The following is an 18612-nucleotide window of genomic DNA, read 5'->3' on the forward strand; positions in this document are numbered from 1 at the left end:
TCAGTAGAGGTACAATCCTTTTTCTCTGAAAGCCTTAAGTTACTCAAAAAACAGAAAGTAATTCCACTTTTCTGTTTCTACCACCACATGGGTGAGAGTGCCTGTAAAGTAACTTGTTTTCAAAGGTTGGAAGCCCTAAACTAGATTCATTTAAAAATATTTGGCTGAGTTAGAATGCTAGAAGTCAAGAGTAGAAATCTGTTGCACTTTCTCCAGCATGAAGAAATTTTTTTCTTATCTTGATGTTTCTCAGGGATATGTGGGATTTGTCTTTGCTCCTTATGCTCCCACAGTGGATGGTACCATTTCAGTGTTCCTCTTTTCCATGTTTCAGCAGTAGCTCTTTGACCTGTATCTTTCAGATTTTCGGAGCAAGCTATTATTAGACTTGAAATGAGGAAATACTGTTTTTTTTCTCTGATAAGGCAGGAAAGAGGGAACTAGGAATTAAGGTATAATTGTCAACTGTTAGCTTTGGTATTTTCTTTAAAATTATTAAATAAATCTTGTACATTTTTTCATATTTAATGGCACAAAGTAAAGAGTTGATTTTTCAGCTTTCTGTACAGAGGTCATGATTTCTGCTTCTTTATCATTTGCAAAGTTGCTGCTTTTATAGTTTTATGGGTAAATATTATGTTGAGACTGTAGTGCTTATAAATAATTCTCCAAGAACGACTTGGAGTTTTAATACTACTTTGTATAAGCAATCAGAAGCAATCTGAGTCTTTTTCTCTTGTTCTCTAGCCTTGATGCTTCCTTGGAACTCAGGAGTGTTGGAGATGATGTATGAAGCTCTGATGTAGAGTGAGACTCCTTTGATTCTTGCTGGGGCATTCGGTAGATGATACCAATTCTTGCTTGTTCATTTAGCCCTGTGTCCTGTCATTAGGATCCAGTTGAGTGTGCTGGTATGTCCCTGTGCCCTCAGGCTTGGTTTGACCCAGCATGAGCAGGTGACTGCCCATCTCTGGCAGAGATGTGCTGACTCCACCATTTGAGCCTCTGTCCATTTAAAAGCTAAACAAAGCTGGGCAGACTATTCAGCTTGTGGCTGAAGTTTTTCCTTAGCTAATCACTATCATTCTGGCCAGCGTGATACAACCAGAAGAATATTTGTTTTAATTGCATAAATGTGCTTGAATTACTGCTGGTGCTGTGGCTCTGGAAAAGGTGTTGCAGAGTTGTTGCAGGAGGAGGTAGCGAAGGAGGAAAGAGAAGGCTGGCAGTGAAGAAGGCATCAGGCACTGAAATAGTGATTTTGCTGCCATGGCAAGTCTTTTCTGGGTGTGTATTGCTGGCTTTATGTTAGGGGAGAAACAAATCCTAAAAAAAAAAATAAATCCTTGATATGGTCATTAAGAAATGAAGCAATAAGCTCCTATTTAACTGCAATATACCGTACCTCCTGTTTAAACCTGAAGAAGCATCAAGACAAGTTCAGGTCCGGAGTAATGCAGATGTTGATAAACTAGTGCTTATTGCCATTCTGGTCCTTTCTAACTTAGGTTAGAGTTAGCATTGTGAATATTCTTCTCATATGTAAGACCACAGATTTTCTTACAGTGAGAAACAGGTTAGGAAGGAGGCCTTAGTTGCTACAGGTAAAAGTGCTTTTTTAATTAAAAAAAACAAACACCAAACCAGAACAAACCCCAGCAATTTACTGGAACTGGTAGAATTAGCTGTTACTCTGTGACTTTGACAGAAACTCAGGTGTTTTTATTAGACATTGTACAATACTGCACTAATAAGGACTAGCTGAAGGAAGACAGGCAGGGACTGTTACTTTTCTATAGCATGCAGGCTTCCCCCCCTTCCCCCCCCCCAATATTCCTATATAGAAGCCTAGTAGACATTACAGCTCTATAGACTGAGAAAATCTAGAAAAATGTAATTTGTCCTGTGGGGATAATACCTGGCTTGGATTGTGTCTTAGAGCTGTTTGCAACTGTTCCAGAGTTAGAGCAATTTCTTGATGAATAATTGTTTTGTGTGACTCTTTCCTATTGCAGTTCTTACCCAGCAGTCCATGTCAAGTCAGGTTTTTGGTTTGACTCTTCTTGAATTTGCTATGTCTCACAAGCCAAACACAGATAGTTTGAACAAACCTCTTTTGTAGGCATCTTTGTTCACTAAATCACGGAGTGATGAGGGTTAGAAGGGACCTCTGAAGATCCAACCCCCCTGCTAGAGTGGGATCACCTACAGTCTTTTCTCATGGGGCAGATGCTTCATCCCCCTCATCATCTGCACTGGACTCCCCAGTAGTTCCTTATCCTTTATGAATTGGAGACCCCAGAATTGGATGCAGTATTGCAGATGTGGCCTCACTAGGGCTGAGTAGAGGGGCAGGAGAACCTCCCTTGACCTACTGGCCACATCCCTCTTGATGCACTCCAGGATGCCATTGGCCTTCTTGGCCGCAGGGGCACACTGTTGGTTCATGGTCATCCTGTTGTCCACCAGGACCCTGAGGTCCTTCTCCCCAGAGCTGCTCTCCAGCAGGTCACCCCCAACCTGTACTGATACATGGGGCTGGTTCTTCCCAGATGCAAAACTTCACATTTGCCCTTGTCTCCAGCTTGTTGCCACACCTTGTAAAGATCTAGTTGAGCTTCATGTCTTTTGCACTGCACTTAAAAAAAAAAAGCCAGGTTCCGTGAAGAAACAAAGCTGCTTCTTCTGGTGCGAAGTCCTGGGGCTGAGGAAATACTCCTTTCTCCTCTCCTTTCTATCTTACTTTTCCATCTTGTTGCCTCTTGAATGTGTTTGCTGAGCAGATTCTTAGGCCAGCAGGGTTGCTGTGGAATCAAAGATGAGACAACACTGGTGTTCAATGTCAACTGAAGCCTGGCATAGGTAAAGAGTAAGAGCTTCAGTCCAGGGCTTCATATGCATAGCAATTTTCAGTGCATATCAGCTAGTTTTTTATCATGATTGGTTATAGTCTATCAGAGGTGTGGGGAGTGTACTCACTTGGTTTTGGACCAAGGCTGAGTTCTGCCAAAGATACTTAAAAAACAAACCCAAAAACCCAAACAAGGAGAAGGAGTGAATATGTGAACACTCCAGACTGATCTAATCAAGTTCAGCATTAATGTCTGTTCAGTTCATAATTGGGTTACATTTTTCCTTCTTAGCTAGAGGAAATAAGAACTCTTTCTTATACTTGAATATAGTTCTTCAAAATGTCTGTTGAACCACAAGTCCTCTCATATTCTTGCTTGAGCTTTAGTTTGCTTTCTTTAAAGCAATTGAATTGATGTTTAAATGATGACTGAGACAAAACTGACTTTTTTTTTTTTTTTCTGTATTACTGCTTTTGTTCTTATTGTAGCTTCTTTTTTAAAGCACAAGGTAATTTAAGAGACAGATCTCTCTCCCAGATGCTTATCCACAGAGAGATGGGTGAAAACATTTCCTGCTGCTGAAGTATATCTGTAACTATGACACAGGAGTAATTAATGATGCTTCTGTATTAACTACATTAACATATATAGGATTAAAGTGCATTTGGTTGAGTGATCAGCATGTTTTTGTGCACGTATGAGATGAATGTGTCTGAAGATCCTGGCTGCTGTAACAAATTAGCAGTGTTGAGGATTGCCTCTAGGAATTTGTCACCTTGTTGTAAGGCAAATGTTTCTTTGCTAGAGATTTAATAGAAACAAAATCTTGAAAAATTGAAAGGTTTGATTTTTTGCTATGTTTCCTAATCAAGTATCTTTTAAAACTTGAACATTCTGAATTAATTGCACGGGGGGAAGGTGTCAGAGGTGGCTAAAGTGATTTAGTGGCTATCTGCTGTCACCATCAGGCAGGAATCTTCTATTCCTGGCTGTGCAGTTTTCTCTCCTCTTGCCAGTTCTGCTGGGGGCTGGAAAGACCCTTTGCTGGTCAAATTCATCTTGCTGCACTAATGTAAAGCTCCCTCATCTTTTCCCAAGTGTGAGGGCAATGGGGGTTGGTGGGAGAGGAGGAACACTGAGTCATCTTTCTGGCAGTGACACAGAAGAGGTCATGTTATTTCAGCTTTAGAAGAGGTAACTCGATTTTCATACAGTGGGAGAAAATGGATGCCAGGTGAAAGCCTGAAAAGATCGAATGAATAGAAAAATGGAAAGTTAGGCTGTAGCAAAGTCTGTCATCATCAGGAATTTAAATACGGTGAAGCGTATGAGCAGATAATTATATGGATAAATTATCTGGTATTATTCTTTCCTATTTGAACTATGATGTGGTAATAAAACTGTCACAAGGATGAAGCTAATATTTCATTTTAGTATTTTAAGATCAAACATGTGTGGTATTCCATATATATACAAATACCAGTATTCTTTCTTTCATTCTGAAAACAAAGGATTGGGTTGGTGGAGAGGAATTAAATGAAATTGCAGACTATTTGAGGATGTTGGAATTTTGCTACAAACATCTAAGTCTATGTGGAGCTGGTTTTTCATTGCTTACAGTGATTCCAGGCTTTAGTAAAAGTGGAAGCTCCTGACTAGTGTTGGAAATTACCTGACTAGGTAACCTGGTATTGAAGTAACATCAGACTAAATGTAAATCTAATGGGGAAACTCTCAACAGAAATTTAAATGTTAATGAGTATTGACTAGTTAAGCAAGAATTAGGGCTTAGAAAGCACTTCCTCATGGAGAAGGTGATTAGATGTTGGAATGGACTATCCAGGTGGAGGCACCATCCCTGGATGTGTTCAGGGAAAGGCTGAAAGAGGCACTTAATGCCATGGTCTGGCTGATGTGATGGTGTTGGTCATAGGTTGGACTTGATCTTAAAGGTCTTTTCCAGCCTTGGTGACTCTGTGATCCTGTGAATTAGTGTTTGTGCTGAAATACAGAAAATTAGTTTTCAGATTTTGAGATGTCTGAGCCCACTGATGTAAAAGCAGAGGATCCCAAAGAAGGAGACCCTTATCATCAAAATGCTGCCAAAATAACAGTAAGAGCTAATTGTAGCTGGAAAAGTACTTGCTAGATTTTGATTCCAAAAAATTAGTGCCCTGTTACAGTTGCCATACTGGAAAGCAGAGAGAAATGTCATCGAGATCTCTGGCTCCTGTTCTGACAACTGCATTGAAGTATGTGTAAATGCACATATAATATTAAGAGTTTGCAGAATCAAACAAGTGAAAATTTGAAGCTGGAGTGAATGGTAATTTTGTCCAATGGCATGTGTGAGGTGTGATGGCTTTTCAGTTTTCTTCAGACATTGTCTTTCATTTGTGGATATTGCTTGAGTGAGTGAGTCCCTATGATTTTTAGGAGTGGAGATTTGTGAAGAAATGGATACGTTGAGGTTCAGACCATGAAATGCAACAAGAGAAGAAAATAATTTCTGCTTTTGTCAGAAAATGCTTAGCAGATGATCTGATCATGATTTTTCAGATAGCATTGAAAATGTTGCTTTGGGGTGTGATTGTTTGCTGTCAGTCATCTGACTAGTAGAAACTGAAAACTGTGGAAGTCTGTGGCAAACAGTGATGGTGCCACCTGAAATACTGGAAGATGCTAATTAGTCAGAAAAAAACCCCACCAAACTCTCAAGCTGTAGCTCTTAATTTCATGCTAAATGAGTTTTATTTAGCATATTCAAATACTAATTGAGAAGAATAAAAAGAGAAGTTGCAGCCAGTGAATTGTTTGTGCCACGTACTCTGTGACAGAGGGGGGAAAATAAAGTTTAATAATGGCAGTTTGTATCAAATGTATATTAGGATAAATTATTGTGTTTAGCATAATTACAATGGGGATATTAAGGGTGCAGAGTCTGTTTTCACTGCACTGGAGCTAAGATCAAACTATCATTTTGGTACTTGGTGGTGAAGATTGTGAAAATGTGCTTGACTTTGAAAAGACTGAAAGCCTCAATGTAGCTTTTTAGTGTTTTAGAAAACAAAGCTCAAGTAAATCCAACCTTTATTGAATCTCTACTACTCTCTGCCTGGAACTAATGGTATTGGAATGACCAATTGAAAAATGGAGAAACATTCTGGTTAATGTTTTTCTCAAAAAGAAACTATAGGCTGTATCTACATTAAAATGTCTTCAAAATGAGAACTTTCAAAGAACAAACACATTTTTCAGGGAGCTAAGCAAAAAATAGCATTTTTTGGATGTGGAAGGATTAAACTTCTACAGGGTTTAGTTAGTTGTGGTCATAATAGTTCACCTGTACTTGATAAAAATGTTTCTTCTCAGTCTGTGGTTGCAATCAAGAGATGTTACTGTCTTGTCTTTCCCTGGCAGGTTTTTTCTTCTAAGGGATTTGGAACATGCCACCTTCCTTTTCTCCTTCACAAGTCAAAGAAAATTTGTCTATTTCTACGAGCTTTTTGCCATCTTGTGGGCATGTTTCAGATGTGCCAGGATTTAAAGGAGTAGCGCTGCCATCAGTTGTCTGATTGTTTCATCCTTTTGGGTCTGAATTAAAGCACATCCAGTTTCCTTTCCAAAGCAATGAAAGCTGTCTTTCTGCCATCGTGTCAGCTCCTGCTGTCACGTTAAGCCAGCAAGAACTATTTGTAGGATAATTATTTTATTGTGATTTTGAAGGTGGCAAAGGCTTTCTGAAGGAGTGATGCTGAGCCTTTCTACAGTCAGATGGGCACACAGTGCCTAAGCTATGCAGAGGTTCTCCTCTGCTGATTCTATCCATGAGGAAGACTGTTCTTCTCTACAGGTACTCTACTTGGCAAATGTTGAAGTTTTTCCGTAGCTGTTTGGGATTTCCAGGCATATTGTAGTAGTTACAGGGTTGAACAACTCTATAGGGTTGGAACAACTCTACAGGCTGAGGAAGACCAGCTCTTCCAGAGAAAGCTAGACCTACTGCAGAGACCTTTTGCAGTTACTGTGCACTACATGGCCACAGCCCTTCTCTGGGGGCCAACTGGCCAGGCACAGTTGCTTAAATGCATCTCAAAAGTGTGAAATTGAGTTAATGCACATGATCCAGCTCTGATGTAACACAGTAGCAGACATGACTTTGCTGAAGTAGAGCTTACACGTTGTGTTAAGGTTCTGAAGTTTTTGCCTGGATAGAGATAAGGCAGGGCTAATAACAGACTCTGGCTGCTTTGGATCAGCCTTTTGGTGTGGGTTAGTTTACCGAGAAATGCTCTTCAAATACATGAGTGTAAAGGACTGAAGCAGGCAGAAGGAGGGGACCTAAGAGATGACAGGGTGGAATGGAAGCTCGTCTCAGTTAGGGCAGCAGGTGAGTCCCCTCTAGACCTCCCTCATCTTCCCAGGTGCCCCTACAAAACAGATACAGGGCTCTGGAGATAGAGGATGAGGGAAGTGAAAATGTTAATAAAGCCGCATCCAGGGAATTGCAAGGCCCACAAGATACAACAGAACCAACAGCACACAGCAGATACAGCAAAAAGAAACATCATGTACTTGTAGTGGGAGACTCATTAAAGGGCACTGAAGGGCGCACCTGCAGACCCACAGGAGATCCCCTGAGGTTTGCTGCCTTCCTAAGGTCCGAGATGTGGCCAAGTTGGTGCCACAACTTCTCAAGACCATGGACTACTGTCCCCTCTTACTCTTTCATGTGGGCACAAACGACACTTTAAGACCAAACTTGGGCAGAATCAAGAAGGACTTTAAGGCCCTGGGGAAGAAAGTCAAGAGTTACGGTGCCCAAGTTATCTTTTCCTCAGTATTACCAGTTCAAGGATCGGGGGCAGTCAGGAACAGACACATAATGCAGATCAACTTCTGGCTTTGAGGCTGGAGGTTGCTGTGAGGATTTTGGCTTTTTTGTAAACGGGTCCTTCTATGAGGACTACAACCTGCTAGGAAGCGATGGAATCCTCCTCTCTAAGAGAGGCAGGGGAATCTTTAGCATCAGGCTGGCCAACTTGGTGAGGCAGGCTTTAAACTGAAGGACCTGGGGGGAGGAATTCAGAATGGCAATGATCACTCCACCATCACCACTACAACTGATTGCAGATTAAATCAGGCCAAGAGTAGTATACAATGTGCCTCAGCTGTCTCCTTAAATGAGAACCAGAAGATTGGTGTCCTGAAATGTATGTGTACAAAGAAAGAGTCTGGGAAATAAGCAGAAGGAAGTGGAGCTCTGTGCTGAGTCAGATAGTTATGACATCATAGGAATAACTGAAATGTGGTGGGATGATTCACACAACTGGAGGACCCTGATAGATGGAACAGGCTGTAAAGACAGGCAGGGGAGAAGAGGTGGAGGAGTCATGCTCTATGTTAAGGAAAACCTTGAATGTATATAAGTCAACTGTGGTAATTATGGTAGCCCTATTGAATGCCTCTGGGTCAAAATTAGAGGGCTCATCTCCAAGGGAGACCTTACAGTAGGCATCTGTTACTGACCCCCAAACCAAGACAACGTGGCCCATGAAGCGACAGTCGGGTCACTCAGGCAAGCTTTGGGTCAACACAGCCTGGTCCTTATGGGAGACTTTAAATACCCAGACATTTGCTGGAGGAACAACACTGCAGCTCACCTGACATCCATCAAGTTCCTGGAATGTGTAGCAGACTGCTTCCTCACACCAGTTGGATGAGCCAACCAGGAATGGGGCACAGCTGGACTTACTACTCACTAACCTAGAAATCCTGCTCTGTAATATCTCGGTTAGTGACAGAGTTTGCTGCAGTGACCACAGAATGGTGGAGTTTGGGATCCTGCTGAGCACCATGAAGGTTAATTCCAGGACAGAGGTTTTGGATTGTATAAGAGCAAACTTCAGCTCACTCAGGCCTCAGTTGGAAGGAATCCCGAGGGAAGCTTCCATGGAGGGTAAAGGAGCTAGTGAGTGCTGGGAGTTGTTCAAGTACACTCTCCTAGAAAAGTAAAACTGGTTCATACCCTCTAAAGGCAAGGGAAGTAGGAGGAGCACGAGACCCCCTTGGCATAACTGGGAGTTTCTGGGTCTGCTCAGAACCAAAAGGGAAATGTTCCAGAGGTAGAAAAGTGGAACATTACTGGTTGGAAATTACAAGGGCATTGCCATGGTATGCAGAGATGCAGTTAGGAAAGCAAAAGCTTGGCTTGAGCTGACGTTAGCCAGAGTTGTCAAAAACTTCAATAAAGGATTCTTCAGATATGTTAACCGCAAGCAGAAACAGAGGAATAGTATTGGCCCACTATTAAACAGGAAAGGTGAACCAGCAACAATGCTGAAAAGGCAGAGGTCCTCAACACCTTCTTCACCTGCAAAAGAAAGGCTGAAAGTGGCACTTAATGCCGTAGTCTGGCTGATGTGGTGGTGTTAGGTCATAGGCTGGACTTGATGATCTTAAAGGTCTTTTCCAGCCAGGTCTTTTCCTTCTGATTCTGTGATTCACCTCTGTCTTTGCCAGTGCTGTTGGTTCACAGGCCATAGGAACAAAAGTCCAGGATGCTGCAGGCACCAACCTGCTATCAGTGAAGGAAGAACTGGTGTGTCAACTATTACAGGAGCTTGACCCAGACAAATGGATGGGCCCTGATGCCATCCACCCTAGGGTGTTGAGAGAGCAGCTGATGTCATTGCAAAGCTGCTCTCCATATCTTTGAGAAGTTGTGGAGATCAGAAGACATCCCTGAAGGCTGGAAGAAGGCCTCATGTATTAGAAGGGTCCAAAGGAGGACTCAGGTAATTATAGACCCATTATCCTCACTTCAGTCCTTTGGAAAGTTCATGGAGCAGATCCTCCTAGAGATTGTCACAAGTCAGCTGAAGCAAGTGATTGGGAAAAGCCAACATGGATTTACCATGGGCAAATCGTGCTTGACAAACCTGATCCCCTTCGGTGACAAAGTCACCTGCTTGGTTGATGCAGAGCAAGGAGTGGACATCATCTACCTGAACTTCTCCAAGGCTTTTGTTAAGGTCCCCTACAGGAGGATTAACTCTCTCTGTTACATAGGGATTAAGGTTTCCTGTCTTTGAGTATCACACAGTGCAGAAAGACCAATTTAGTAAGAATGCAGAGCAGGAAAGGGAACCCAGCCAATTTAGTTAATGTTATTTTATTGTTCAAAACATTTATTGACATCTAAAGAGAAGAAGATCATCAATGAAATGGTATGCTTAGGTAAGACCTAATGGGTAATCTCATACATAAAGGCACAGGAATGTGTGATAATCAGTTACGTAGTGATTAGGAAGCATATTGCCAAGTGGTTCAGATACCTTTTCAAGAATGTGTTGGGCCATAATCAAGGTGTTCTTGGATTTGGCTGATAGGGTAAGATGATAAAGTTTATTGCAATGCAGATGTAAATGGCATTTTATAATTTCTGAAGTAGCTAGTTGGGTTTCTGGGGGTTGTTGGGGTGGTCATTTTTTTTTTTTCAGAGATGGATGTTCCATCATGTTTTGTTGATGATTTATGGTTTTTTTCTGGGTTTGTTTTTTTTGTTGTTGTTGCTTTTTTATTGGTGGTGTTTTGTTGTTGGTTGGATTTTTGTTGGTTTGGGGTTTTTTTGCAAACCTTGTTTAGGCATTAAATGGCAGCAGTGAGTTAGAGCTCATTCCTTGTTTTTTCCTGGGTTTGCCAGAAGATCAGTGTAGGTTATACTGAGTGTGCTTTCAACAGTATACTGTGGTTTACTGACTCTGAAAATGATGTAATATGAAAATAATTTTTATATAATCAGAGAGGAGTGAAGCACACTTTTGCTTGGTTATATGGAGAATCAAAAGGTAATTTTCTGTGATCATACTCAAAAGCAGGAAGTTATGAGGTGGCAGAGAGCAGCCTGCTGGTGGGTAGATGACTGATACATTTTTTTGCTTGTTTCTGCTACTGGTGATTTTCTGCATATGCTGCACTGCTCCAAAGTGTTACCAGAAATAAACTTACACATGGGGATTAAAAGGTCCTGTGAAATCTCATTTCTTTAGGACAACTTCCCTTAGGTTCTGCTCTTCATGTGCCTGAACTGGATTCCTCTGATAAGCTATTAGGGGAGCCATACCTGTGTCAAGAAAGAATTTGAGTTAAGCCACTGGAGACCTTGTAGAATGGTTCTTGAAATACCATTAAAAAAAAAAAAAAAAAAAGGACATGTTATTGGGCCACAATTCCAGGACCACCTGAGCTGAAGTTGAATTCGAGTTTGCGATGAACATGAGATCATAAATTGGACATGTTAGCATGTGAATGGCCTCAAGTGTGTGTTAAAACATACAGGATACTGGAAGTGGCTGGGAGGGAACATAATCACCACTGAGTCTGCAGTTTTTTGTGAGGATTACTGAATGTTACCTCTTAGGCTTAGATTTGTTGATCTCTTTGGAGCAATCTCTTTTGATGTTCAAAGCATGTGTTGACACTAGTTGTGTGTGACATGAGGGACTTAACTGTGAGCTCCATAATAGAGTAATTTTTTTTTTTAAGATATTTTAAATGGTGATAATTAGGAGCTACTACCTAGAAACTACTACACATGGAAAGGTTACCAGCTCATTTCATAGAACCACAGAATGTGTGGGGTTGGAAGGGACTGTTAAAGATCATCTATTCCAGCACACACACACACTCCCCCCTGCACAGTGTGCAGGGACCTTTTTGACAGATCAGGTTGCTCAGAGCATGGTTGAGCCTGACCTTGAATGTTTCCAAGGAGGACCCCTCCACTACATTGCTGGGCAACCTGTTCCAGTGCTTCATCACCCTGATCGTGAAGAACTTCTTCCTAATCTAAATCTATCCTTCTCTAGTTTATGATCACTGCCACTTGTCCTATAACTACACACCCTTGTAAACAACCCCTCCCAAGCTTTCCCATAGCCCCTTCCGGCACTGGCAGGTGCTCTAAGGTCTCCCTGGTGCCTTCTCTTCTCCAGGCTGAACAACCCCGGCTCTCTCAGCTTGTCTTCATAGGAGAGGTACTCCAGCCCTCTGATAATTTTTGTGGCCCTTCTCTGGACTTGTTCCAACAGGTCTATGGCCCTCTTGTATTGAGGACCCAAGAGCTGGACACAGTACTCCAGATGGGGTCTTACGGGAGTGGAGTAGAGGGGCACCTCCCTCTACCTTCTGGCCACACTTCTTTTGGTGCAGCCCAGGATGCAACTGGCCATCTGGGCTGCAAGTGTGCATTGTTTGCTCATGTCCAACTTTTCATCCGCCAGTTGCCCTGCGTCTCTTTCTCTATCATATCATCCCCCAGCCTGTACTGATAGCAAGAATTGCTCCTGCCCAAGTGGATGGTTAAGAGCTCTCTTTTCACTTGCTGGATAGTGCTGCTGGCGCTGTCCCTGCTGGGGTTTGTGAAGACACTGGCTTCAGCAGAAAGTGTTCAGCTAAAGAACTTCCCCACAAAGGCAAACTGAAGACGTGTCTAGCTCCCTGTCCCCTGGGCTACCTGTGGACACTTGAGGATACTAAAATCACAGTACAAGGTATTTTATCTCTTATTTTTCCAGTAGTCTCTTGTTCAGGAAAGTCCCTAACTGGTGACTTCCAGGGCCACTATTCTTAGTAAAGCCCGTGCCTTCCATGAACATCCATTTATTTAAAAATGAATTTTTATTTTTTAAAAATAAATTTTATTTTTAAAAAGAAATTTTAAAAGAAATTTTTAAAAAATTAAAATTTATTTATCCATTTAGTTTTAAATACAACTTTTTGGCCTTTGTGTGGCAGCTCATGTTGTATGGAAGGTACTTCCTTTTTGTTTATGAACATGTTCTTAATTTTAGTGGTAAGCTGTGACTTTGCACTAGGAACATCACCATCTCCATATGGTTAAAGACTGTAGACTGTTTTTAGTAAAAAACAGTCTGTTGTGGCTCCCATGTTCTTTTTTCTAACTTATTCTGCAACAGTGATCGGTACATTAAAAGATGACCTCTTAAATCCTGAAAATGTGTTGTTGCTCTGCAGGAGGCACAGAATGTCAGACATTTGGTTGGAGTTCAGGTAGTGTCAGATCAGTAACATGTTAGTGAGTGTGCAAGAAGGATGAACTTGAGCAAATGTGAAGAATGGTCTTGAGGATGCTTTCAGTGTTCATTGGATGGGTGGGGACAAAAGAGTTGTGGTCCAGCCACCTGCCTGTGGATCTGTCCCTATATGTATGAGGTATCTTAAACACCTTGGAGAGTGACATAAGCAGATGGTTATGAACTAGTCACAAAAACAATTGCATCAGAGATTAAAGGTAAGTGAGCATTACAGCAGTAAGATTCTGGTAACCTGTATGAGCTGCTGCCTTCGTGATTAGAAATTATCAAGATACCCAGTTTAATTTCAGATAGTCATGTCATGTTGGTATTTTTGTTTTGGGGTGGTTTGATTGCCTTTTTGGTTTTTTTGGCCAGACTTTTTATTTCTCACTTCTTTTGCTAGCAGTAGAGCTATTCACCAGCTCCTTCATGAGACCCTTCTAAGTGTATGGAAACTGCTGTTGTGCTGCTTCTCCTAAACTAAAGCTAGACTTTTTTAGCCTTTGTTCAGGGTCACTTTCCTAAGTTCTGTGGATTTCTCTTGAGTACTTTTCCACTTTGCTTGCCATGGCGTTCAGCTTTGGTTGCAGCATCCTAGATGAGTCTTCAGTGCTGAGTTGTGAAGACTGAATTCCCTTTCTTTACTTAAGCAGTATCACAGAACCACAGGATGTCAGGGGTTTCAAGGGACTTCCAAAGATCGAGTTCAACTCCCCTTCCAGAGCAGGACAAAAACTGGAGCAGATCACTCAAAGACATCCAGCAGTACTTCTATGGACACTGCAAGCCAGCACTGCCATCAGAAATAGCTAATGTAAACATTGTGTACTTGTTCAATGAGTTGTCCTAGGGAAGCAAATCCCTCACTTTCTCTGTGTGTTTGGTACTAAGTTGATGCCTCGGCATGGTTGGCAGTGACTGTCCCCTGCTGTCCCACCTGCTGCAACTGCAGAGCCAGCATGACTTGCATCCCTCTTAAACCAACAATAAATTAGGTTTATATTCATCTGTGAGGTGTGAGCTGTGGTGTTGGAGGCTTGTGTTTTATAGCCTCACTGTATATAATAGCAGTGACTAGAGAGGTTGTAGGCTCAACAGCTTGAAGGTGGAAGGAGCGTATGTCTGGTAGCCCCTTCAGGTACATGAAGTCAAGAGTCTGGCACTATGTTTTGCTGCTCCGTTTGCTGTGCAGTGTGTTAGACAGTCCTCAAAAACCTGATGGGTATGGTGTGATCAGATCTGGTAGTAATTTCTCATTTTATTGTGGAGTGGGAACTTAATTATAAATTGTTTTTCATAGCCTCTTGACAATGCTGAAGTGATCCAGAGGTGTAGGGTGTGAGAGCTGGAGAAATCTGACCAAGTATTTTAAACGGCTCCTCAATCTTCATAGCACATGTTCAGTTTCAGCTGGCCAAGTAAACTTCTACACCCCATCGTAGGTGTCTACCTTGAAGACAGGGTAGGGGCACTTCTCTGAGTTTAAATACTGTAAGCCAATACCTGCCAGCACTGCAGCAGTGATGTAGAGTCATGTAACAGTGTGTGCCTAGCATATGCTGGCCTCAGTTGTTTTTTAGGCTGGAGAAATTTGGTAAGTACTGGTTCTTACAGTAATAGAAATGGATGCTCTAAAACTGGGGAAATACTTTGTTTGAAGACAATGTTAAAAAATTTCCAAGTATGACTTCAGTTTTTACTCTGTAATAATTACAGGCTGGGTTGTGGGAGAAATGGTGTAACTCAGTGTTGCAGAGAGAAAATCTGAGGTATCAGATGCATTATTTTAAGAGGCTTGTATCTAATTTGACCCCATTCAACAGCTAAGGAATTGAGAGTTACGGATTCCTCACTGGTGAGGGTAGGTCATCTATAAACCGGGAACTGTTAGCTTTTTATACCATGTGATGTTGATTTTTGGAGGGAGAGTGGATAATCTTAATCAGTGCATTTCTTCACACTATATGCACATGGTGAGGCAACTGTGCATTGATTCTTGCATCTGTAAAACAGGCTTTTCTGAATTCTATAGAGTAAAACCTGTGTGGAATGAAACTACACAGTTGTACTATGATTTTATATCTGCCATGTAAATAAGTACCATCTTGTGATGCTGTTCTGTATTGGCCTTCACCATTAGTCTTGTAGAAAAAACCTATTTTTTAAAAAGAAACTTAAGAAGTTCCTCAGTCTGTTCCTTTGGCTGGAGTAGGGTGGGAGAAGTGTAATAACTTTGCTTCTTGAATTGGAACATTCTTCACATTCAGAAAATATTAAACTAAGCCTGTGCAATAATACCTGTTTCCCAAACTTCTGGTTTTGGACTTGAGTTCCCATAGCTTATCCTTATTCCCCTGAGATGTTGTTTTTTTAATTCTTCAGAGGTATGATTTAGGAATTTGGGACAGGTAATGAAGCTGGCAGTTGAGAAATAACTTCTTACTACTGCATTTTAGTTAATTAAAGGTTCAGGTCTTAGGCAAATGTTAACTGTTACTTTAAGTAGCTGATTTTTTGGCATGTTTGCAAATGATTTTTAACTACTAGTGCATGTGACTGAAATCTAAACTAGTGTCTTTGCATTTCTTTTGTGTGACTTTCCTACTAACCTGACTGATGAACGAACGTACACTGAAGGAATTGGTAAATTGTCCACTGCTGATGGCAAAGCCTTCGCAGATCCTGAGGTTCTCCGGAGACTGACCTCCTCCGTCAGCTGCGCGCTGGATGAAGCTGCTGCGGCCCTGACGCGGATGCGAGCAGAGAACAATCACAATGCAGGACAAGTGGACAAGTATGTATTGACAGTTCCCCACCCACAGTTTCCCAACTAAAGAATGCAAGTTTGTCTTTTTCTTGTCAAACTTACTTAATTTTATAATTAGTACTCGGTATCTGCTCTACTGCTGCCAGAAGCAGTTATTGAATCTGAAGATGTAACTACTGTCCTGTCAGGTTACTGGCTTCAAAGTATAAGAGAAAAGTAAAAAAAGAGTTGCTTTCTAACCTGCTGCTCTTCCTGTGTACTTGAGATTTTATTTATTTTTCAAAAATTGGTCAAATTCTTATCTGTAGAAAACTTGATAACAGTTCTCTAATTACTGCCTCAGCATGCTTTGGAAACTAGTGATGAATTTACTTCATTGTGTTATAAGTTGGACTAGAATACTAATACTTGCAGGGCAGCAAATTGCCCTGGGATCTTGCTCAGGAACCTAAGGAAAAATAAAACTATTATTATCTGATAACTTTTTACAACTGATAATTAACAAGGATGGCCTCGTGCCTATTTAACTCCCATGATGACAGAACTGAGAATTTGTCCTATGTCCTCAAAAAGCTTTTTTCTACATTGGTAATTTCAAAGCATCTTTAGGGTTCCCAAAACAACATCTACTCTGATAAATGATGCAAATATTTCCTAAACTGTTGAGGTGGTATGACTGCATATGCTGTTGAACTTCAGATCTACGATCAAAAATTGAAAGTTTTAAGTTTCCTTCCATTTGGTATCCTTTTGAAATTCAAACTTTTTTGCAAAACGAAGTGTTCACAGTAAGGACAGTAGTCTTGAGTCATTATTCAAAATGTAAATGCAAATACAGAGCAAACATCGTTTCATTTCCTAATTGAAGGTGGAGAAATCACTTATGGGTCAAAACTTGGGGAGATGAGAATATGCTGGGGAAGCCTGCTTGAACATTTTAGTTCAAGAAATGGGGTCAAGCTGTGCCAAGGGATGTTCAGATTGGATATTAGGAAAAATTTCTTCACAGAAAGAGTGGTGAGGCCTTGGAACAGGCTGCCCAGGGAGGTGGTGGAGGCACCATCCCTGGAGGTGTTAAAAAAAATGGGTAGATGCGGTGTTCCATAAGACAGTTTAGTGGTTAAGGGTTGTAGGGCAAATGGTTGGACTTGATGATCTTGAAGGTCTCTTCCAACCTTGATGATAATTCTATGATTCTCAGCTTTTATCTAGCAGCTACTAGCACAGTTGATTTCATTTTGGGGTTCATGGCAAATGTGTTCCCTTTAAAGCGGGGACTTAACATAGTTGAACCATTACAATCTTAGAGCCATGGAGAATTGAAACGTGTGCTTTCCTCAAGGAGCTTTGTGTTTAAGTGAATATTTTCTTCATTTTGAGTGAATTTTACCGAGTGTACTTCTCCCTTTTGCAGAAAAAAAGTAGAAGTTTGAGGTTCTTAATGAATCTGAAGGTACTAGTTTCTAAGAAGCAAGCTTCCGTGTCTTTCAAATATGACATGCTGACAGGAATGCATCACATCCTGTTCTGTTTATAACAGAAGGCTCTTCCTTCCTCCTGCCCAGGGCATTAACTGGTTTGGTTTCCAGTGGCTGAGGGACCATGATTCCCTGCAAATATTTTCTTAATAAAATTTCTATCATTAGTTGGAGAAGTGCAGCTGAGTTGGAACTGAGCGTGACTTGCTCTTGTGTACACTTGTATTTAGTAATTCTTTAACAGTTGTCTTTACTGTTTGACTTTTTAGACAACGTGGTTTTAAATAATTTGAAGCTCAGCTCACCTCTGTCGAGATCAGTTAGTGTACTTCACTAGAGCTTCGGGGGAGATAGCTCTTCTCTCTACTTCAGATGTTAATGATAGCTGAAGTAGTGATTATAGACTTCTGAGCCATGAGATGACAAGAACCCAGGGTTTGTCTTGTCTTTTTCCTTCTGACTCTTATCTTGTAATTACCTCTTACATATTTTTTTAAGGATGACTTAGTAGTGTTCCGGGTAGGATTTGTGTGGTTATTGCCATTTAAAAAATGTGCAGTTCCATTGGCTTATTTCAGCTATCTCAAAACTTCTGTAATATGCTACTAATGGTACATGAAAGTAAATGTTTGTAAGGCTCCTCTCCTTTAATCCTTTAATATGTCCTTAGGTAAAGTAAGTATTTTTTTTTCTTTGAAATGGCTGATGAAATTAAGAAACTGCTGTTTTCAATTAAAAGAAAGAAAATCTTCAGGCTGGTGCAGAGAGGGAAATAGTCCCTGTACAAGAGAAACTACAGGGAGAATTTTGTCTTGTTGCATTATTCAGTATCAGTGGTCTCTATGATACTAGATTGTTCACCTTTTGGCTTTATGTCTCCTAGTAATTTGCATTGGTACCTCTAGTCAGTAGTTTGTGGTGGTCACAGCCTCAGTGCATCTGGCATTCACCAAAGTGTGAATAGCATCAGAGAGGTTTACTTCTGCGTCTTGCAGACACCCCAGATTGCCTGGTTTTGAACACTCTCCTCTGCATCTAGTCTGTGTAAGAGCTTATGAGAGTTCACAACTGAGGAGGACAAGGGCTAATTTAGACATGAGCAAGGCCTTTATCTCCATTCCCCCAAGGACATCATGTGTGTGTATATATACTTTTTCTTTAAAAAGTTAGTAAGGTATATTTTCTAGTAAGGATAATGTCAAGAGTTTTAAGGGGAGACTTCTTGCACGGGGAAGCTACCCATCTCTTACAGGTGTATTTTTAACTGACTCTGTAGTAACTGCTTTTCCAGTCGCAGCTTGGCGGAAGCGTGCTCGGATGGGGATGTCAATGCTGTCCGGAAGCTGCTCGATGAAGGAAGAAGCGTAAATGAACACACTGAAGAAGGGGAAAGTCTCCTTTGCTTGGCCTGTTCA

General features: G+C 41.1%; 1 protein-coding gene across 1 annotated transcript in view; it reads left to right on the plus strand.

The window, feature by feature from the left end:
* The window catches only part of LOC104385735 (ankyrin repeat and KH domain-containing protein 1-like), a 127202-nt gene that overhangs the window by 40658 nt on the left and 67932 nt on the right, over window positions 1-18612 (plus strand). Inside the window, 2 exon segments of the mRNA XM_009994226.1 lie at window positions 15590-15746; window positions 18489-18610. Of these exon segments, the coding sequence (XP_009992528.1) occupies window positions 15590-15746; window positions 18489-18610 (279 nt within the window).

This window comes from Chaetura pelagica, unplaced genomic scaffold (assembly GCF_000747805.2).
Source record: "Chaetura pelagica isolate M959 unplaced genomic scaffold, ChaPel_1.0 scaffold183, whole genome shotgun sequence".
Classification (NCBI taxonomy): Eukaryota; Metazoa; Chordata; class Aves; order Apodiformes; family Apodidae; genus Chaetura; species Chaetura pelagica.